The 7045-nt window shown below is 37.7% G+C and overlaps 1 protein-coding gene across 1 annotated transcript; it reads right to left on the bottom strand.

Annotated features, from left to right (window-relative positions):
- Positions 1-4472: 4472 nt before the first annotated feature.
- On the bottom strand, positions 4473-6500 carry LOC115721953 (tyrosine decarboxylase-like). Its single transcript, XM_030651064.2, has one exon. It carries the CDS (start codon positions 6295-6297, stop codon positions 4687-4689), a length of 1611 nt encoding a protein of 536 aa, XP_030506924.2. The 5' UTR covers positions 6298-6500; the 3' UTR covers positions 4473-4686.
- Between the last annotated feature and the right edge of the window lie 545 nt (positions 6501-7045).

The following is a 7045-nucleotide window of genomic DNA, read 5'->3' as shown; positions in this document are numbered from 1 at the left end:
GCGGAATATAATGACTCCTTCCGTTCAGATATCTAGCCCTTGATTCCTTTCTGTAGCAGAGCATTATCAATATCTGAACCTGGATCTCTTTCTCTGATTCTTTGATGCTGAAACTCCTTCTTGCTGAAAGTCTTTCTTCACGATCTTCCTCACTATGATTGAGGTATCACTTGCTGTTGTGGGCACTATTCTCACACTAAGATTTTCGAAATTGAAGAGGGAAGGAGAAAGAGAAGGGTTGGCCAAAGATAGGGAGAGAGAAGGCTCAGTTTTTTTTTGAATCAGAAGTGTGGAAAATTTAGTGTAATTTTCCTGAAGCCTTCACTATTCATTTATAGCATTCCACTAGGGTTAGGTTTAAATTATTTGGCATTAAAATAATGAAAATATCAGTTTAAATTTCCTACAAAAGTGGCTGGCCCTATACTAGTGGATTTGGGCCTCACTTTTTGCAATTTTGCAGTTTTACCTTTTCTGCATCTGATTTTCTCAAAAACGCCAATTTTCTAATTCAACCATTTAAATGTCAATTCTAACTATTTAATAACTATAAATAATTATTAAATAATATTGTCATTTATCATATTTATTAATTGAACCATACAAAGTATCATAATTAACAAATATGCCCCTATAAACTCTTTCTTTACAATTTCGCCCTTACTTAGTGAAAAATTCACAAATAGACATAGTCTAATTTGAGAATTATAATTGATTAATCAAAACCAATTACATGAGTCTTACAAGCAATATTATCTCAACTAGTGCGGGGACCATGGGTCTATATAACCGAGCTTCCAATAAGTAGATCAAGAATTTAAAACTAAAATTCACTAACTTATTAATTCTTCGTTGAATCCACGCATAGAACTTAGAATTGCACTCTCTGTATATAGAATGCTCTATATGTTCCACCATATAGACACATCATTAGTTATCCATTGTTATAATCCTAATGTGATCAATGATCCTCTATATGAATGATCTACACTGTAAAGGGATTAAATTACCGTTACACCCTACAATGTATTTATTCCTTAAAACACTTGACCACGTATAAATGATATTTCAGCTTATGTGAAATGAGTACTCCACCATTTATGTTCGTTTGGTCAAGCTCGAAGGAGATCGTTCTTTGCTTACTATTCGCCAGATAGAAGCTATAGATTCCATGTTTATGCTAGCGCTCCCACTCAATTGCACTACCGTGTTCCCAAAATGTACGTATCACCCTGACCTAAAAGTAGGCTTAACTAACAAATCAAAGAACACGAATAGCCTTTCAAGATTGAGCCTAATCATAACAGGATTAAGAACATTTGATCTAGGATCAACTTGGCGATATTGACTTGAATAGATTTTACGGTAAGTTTAATTAAATCTAAGTCAAAGTTCAATATCGGTCCCTTCCGATGCATACTCCATGCATCCAACTTGAGCTTTACTTTAACCAATGCTCTGGAAAGAACATAGCATTTCTCCAAATGCAAGTAAACTCTGTTGTAGATTATCATATCAGTAAAACCCTATGTCTGATAAATCTAGGAAACTTTATTCACATAGTCATGTTTACTTTCCAATGTGTTGACGGCACAATAAAGAGGATCAAGTATGTGAAAAGGGTTTCAGATGAATTTATACATTATGTACATATAATCATGAAATAAATCATGTGAACCATGCAACATTAAATGTTATTTCTGATCTATATTAATAAGTAAATCTGATTATATTGAAATGAGTCTTATTTAGGGCATAAAACCCAACAGTAAAATGATTAGAATTGTGGGAAACATTGGTTTGAGTGGGAGCTACTTGTGAAGTAGCAACAGGAGCTGCTTGTGAAACAACAACGCATGAGTAGTTGAATGTGGAGGGTGAAAGCGAGGAGGTGGGAATGGTATAGTGGTTCTTTGAGATGTACTAGGAGTTGGAATATCTACTGAGACAGGTGATGGATATTTGGACTGAGATGAATTTTGGACTGACTTAGTAGGATAGGGAAAGATATCTCATCAAAGAGAACATCTCTAAAGATATACACTCTACCATCCTTGGAGAGACATTTGTAACCTTTGTGAGAAAGGCTATAACTATTAAAGGTGCAGGGTTGTGACCTTTATTGTAACTTGATTTTTTATAGGGCCTTAAGTTGATAGCATAGGCATCCAAACACCTTAAGTGAGGAATAAGCATGTTTGGCATTGAAATGGTGATAGATGATTTAGTTGATGTGATGGCATTCTATTTATGAAAAAGACAACTAATGTGTAAGCTTCATCCCAAAATTTTAAAGGCATGTTGGCTTGTGCCAGAGGATTAATCCACTCTCTACTATGTGCCTATGCTTTCTCTCAATAATACCATTTTGTTCATATGTGTGTGGACACAAGACACTTTCTGTAGGATGCCAGATTGTTGTAAAAATTGAGTGAATGCTTGGTACTTACCACCCCAATCAGATGTATTTATTTGATTGGCAGTCCAAGTTGAAGCTCAACTTATGTTTTGAATGTGATAAAAGTGTTAAGTGCCTCATTTTTGGTTCTCAACATGTAAATCCATGTGTGTGCCTAGAGAAGCATCTACAAAACTGATGTAGTATCTATAGTCGATGGCGAAATTGATTGGGGAAGGACCCCATAAATCTGGGTGCAAGAGTTGTAACAGTGCAATGTAGATGGTGGTGGATGTGGGAAAGGGGAGTTTATGGTGTTTTCCAAGACAACAAACAGAACATAGTTGAGAAAAATCACAATTTTTATTGCTGGTTTTGATATTACAAGCAGTTAATACATGTTTAACAATTCTATGATGGGGATGGCCAAGTCTTTTGTGCCATAAAGAGAAAGAATTGTTTGCATCAGTTAGACTGCTTGAATTACATTGTGTGTCAGCTGTTGGAGACTTGGAACTAGAGGGTTGACATGAGGAGGGCTGCTTGTTGTGAAAGGTAAGGAAGTTGAGTTGATTGGAGTCAAACTTGGACAAGCTTTTCTCAAGCTTCCCAAAGAGACCTGATCCTTGATAACCCAATGTAATGGGGGAAATTCAAAGAAAACACCATTATCTTGAGAGAATTTAGAAACATCTTCAATGCAACACACTCGGTGGTGCCATATTGTAAGCCTTATCCCATGAGAAAAGATATTAGCAAGCGAGACAAGAACAAGTTTTGCCGATTCTACAATAATTATGGCCATGATACTGATGAGTGCAACAATCTAAAGAAGGAGATAGAGTTCCTCATCAGACAAAACAAACCCCATTTGAGGAGGTATGTACATCATGACAACAACCAACCCCCTTGGAAACAACAGTAGGTGGTCGGGGATGACCAACAACTATTACCTCCCCCATCGCAGGTCTCTTAAACGTGATATCTCTAGAGGACCTCATTTAGTTAGGAATTCTGGAAAATCCTAAGAAAGATATGCTCGGTCCCTTACACATGAGCAGAGTGAAGATGTGTTGGAAGTCCAGAAGGGAACTCCCAAACCACGGTATGAATATGAATCAATCACCTTCTCTGAGGATGACACCAACCATGTTCACTACCCACACAATGACCCCTTGGTGGTAGAAGTACAGATCCCCAATATGATTATAGCAAGAATAATGATTGATGATGGATCGTCAACTAATATCCTCTTCAAGTCCTCATTGGAGAGGATGGGTTTGAGGGCAAAGGATTTGAAACCTTGTGAACATCTCATATATGGATTAATTCACATGAAACCATATGGCACCGGTTGGGCTCATTAGGCTACCATTGACTGTGGGAACAATTCCTAAGAGTGTCACTGTTATGGCATTGTTTGTGGTATTGGATATCATATCACCATACAACGCCTTGATAGGCCATCCGACCCTATATGACCTTAAAGCAATCACATCTATCTTTCATCTCCTTGTCAAGTTTCCTACCATGAGTGGAATAGGTTGCCTGAAAGGGAGCCAACTAGTAGCACGAGAGTGTTACAATCTATCCATGACAACCAGAAAAAATGCATCTAAATCCCTCAAAGCTGTAGCATGAAATTCTTAGCAATGAGGACTCGCCCAAAATGGTGTTAAAGGCATTGATCCTCATTTTTGGGATACTGATACATGTATCTTTTAGTTTTGTTTGCTTTGTCTTTTAGTTTCTTTTTGATAAGAGTGTTCTACACCCTAGGTCCTTTGTGATGTTAGCTTTACGTTGTTAATTTGTAGGGTAATTTGTGCCCTTTGTTTTCCATTATGGATTTCAAGCTTTTTTCTCTATTAGTAATGAACATGGTTTGTCGTTTGTTTAGTCATCTTTGTAAGATTTGTCCAGTTTCGTTTCGCCTGATTGTTTAGGCTTTGTTCACATTTAATCTTAAATGAAATTTTCATATTCTTTCAAAAAAAAAATAATAATATAATCTATACCATAATTCATATATAATAAATTATAGACGTGTATCCAAATCCAAGCTGTATGTGAATAAAGAGTAAAATTTATATCTTTCAGTTTCACATTTGTAAAATACAACAAATTTGTAGACATATAAAGAATTATAGAATAATCGAAGTACATTTGTAAATTAATATTATTGCGTATGTAAAAGTATACCTTGACAAGCTAGGAAATTATCATTATTGACCAGTCAAATTAATTAAAGAATGAAAAATATTGAAATGTATTAATTGTTGGGTTATCTATTGAGTAGTGGGAATTGAGTTGAGTATGGCGTGTGCATGTTGCTTGACCACGTTCCAAGCCTCAATGACATGAGATTCTTGGGTTAGAGTGGCTCCAACAGCGAAACGAAGCAAATAGATACCACCAACAACCGAATGGGTCATGTAAATCCCACCTGACCCATTAATCGACTCCATCAATTTCTGGTTCACTTCATTCACCATTCCCATCTTTGTCTTTGTTCTTGGGCTACTAATATCATTACTGTTAGTTATCTCACCCAATACTCCGTTATTAGTTTTATTCATTACTGCCGAAGGCGATATTCTGAAACACACGTTGGCAAAATTCCTCGGAACCACAACCTCAAATCTGTTGTCAGCTTCCACAAAACCTTGGAACACCTTGGCCATCTTCACATGGCTTCGTAGGAACCCACGTAGTTTCTCAACTCCATAGCTACGGAGCACGAGCCACAACTTGAGAGAGCGGAATCGTCTGCTTAGAGCGAGCTGCCAGTCTTTATAGTCAACCACTTGCTTTGATTCGGTGGCCTTGTTCTTCAAATATTCAGGATCAGTAGACAATGATTGTGTCAATGCTGAGGGGTCTTTCACCCAAAGACAACAACAATCCAAGGTGGTGAAGAACCATTTGTGAGCGTTAAAGCTAAAGGAGTCAGCTCCTTCTACTCCGTCAATGAAGTGTCGAAATTCTGGGCAAATGCAAATGCTCCCAGCATAGGCCGCATCCACGTGGACCCACATTCCGTAATCTTTTGCCACGTCACATAGAGGTCCGAGTGGGTCAACAGCAGTTGTGGACGTTGTCCCGACAGTTGCGAGCAAAAATATGGGAACGAGTCCAGCCTCAACATCAGCAGTTATGGTGTTTCTCAAAGCCTTGGGACACATAGAAAACGAAGACGATAAAGTTGTGGGGATAACTCGGAAATTGTTGGGATTGATCCCTGCTATCTGGGCAGCTTTCTTGAAAGCACAATGAGTTTGGTCGGAACAATAAACGACGAGCTTTCCAATATTATCGTTTCCAATGATTCTGAGAGTTCGATCTCGGGCAGCAACGAGAGTACACAAGATTGCCTCGCATGTGGTTCCTTGTAGGACACCGCCTCCATTTCCAGAAAAAAGAAATGACTTAGGCAGTCTGAGCATTTGACCAAGCCAATCCATCACTATGCTCTCCAACTCAGTTGCGGCTGGAGACGACATCCAGTTGAATCCAACGACATTGAAGCCAGTGGCTAGCATTTCTCCAAGGAAGCCTGCAATGCTTCCGCTGGAAGGGAAGTATGCAAAGTAGTTGGGGCTCTGCCAGTGGGTTATTCCCGGAACGATGTGGTCCTGGACATCACCTAGAATTGTCTCAATGGATTCCGGATAGAAAGGAGCTGAAGTCGGGAGCCGCTTTTTGAGGTAGCCCGGTTCTACTTGGCTAAGAACCGGATACTTCTCGATGTTTTTGTAGTAATCGGCGATGAAATCTATCACCATGTGGCCTTGACGCCGGAACTCCTCAGGGTCTAGCGGGTTATCATTGCTTGCACGACCGGCTATGTTTAAAAGAGCGTTGCTTTGGGGAAACTCAAAGTCGCCGACACTACCCATTTGAATGAATATAAAACGAATTACTTGTTAGTTTCGTTTGTATATGTAGGTGTAGGTGTGAGAGAGAGTGGTGAGATGAAAGAAGAATGAATAATGAATATATTGGTTGTGTTGTGCTAGACTAGAGCTCTCTTCTCTGTTTCTTAGGATACAAGAAATGGTTTGTGATGTGAGTATATTTATATGCAGGCTAGCTACGAGGAGAGAGTAACTGATAATAAGGCATATATAATATGGTAGGAAGTTTCAGTCTCTTTTCTTGGTTAGAGTTGGTGATATAGTGGAGATTTGACCAAGTGATGAGTGGGTGAGTGTTGAAACTTCACTCATATTTTTTTATATAAATAAAATAAAATATATATTACCAGAATTTTATATAAATAAGGCTGTTGTGTCTTCGACAAGAAATGATGTTAGAAAGTTGTAGCCAATAATATCGTCTTATTGAAAATAAAAAGAATAAACAACACCTCTATATATAGTATTACAAGTGGACTAGTTTTGTTATAATATTATTAGAACTAGTCTATATAATATATGTGCATGTGTTCTATATAAAAATATATATATAATTAAAGTACGTGTTTCCAATGATTGACGCGATATACAAACCATTTGAAGGACAAACAAGAAGATCACAATCTATATATAAGAGCATCATTAACTCATGTTGCTATAAGGACATGGTCAACAAAAATAGTTGAGTCATTAGTTTCATTTTATGTATTTAGCCAATTATATATATATT

This window comes from Cannabis sativa, chromosome 9, assembly GCF_029168945.1.
Source record: "Cannabis sativa cultivar Pink pepper isolate KNU-18-1 chromosome 9, ASM2916894v1, whole genome shotgun sequence".
NCBI lineage: Eukaryota > Viridiplantae > Streptophyta > Magnoliopsida > Rosales > Cannabaceae > Cannabis > Cannabis sativa.
Note: the sequence above shows the minus strand (reverse complement) of the source record. Positions and strands in the feature narration are given on the sequence as shown.

Coding starts and splice junctions, on each gene's coding strand:
- LOC115721953 (XM_030651064.2), bottom strand. CDS start 6,297: ATGGGTAGTGTCGGCGACTTTGAGTTTCCCCAAAGCAACGCTCTTTTA.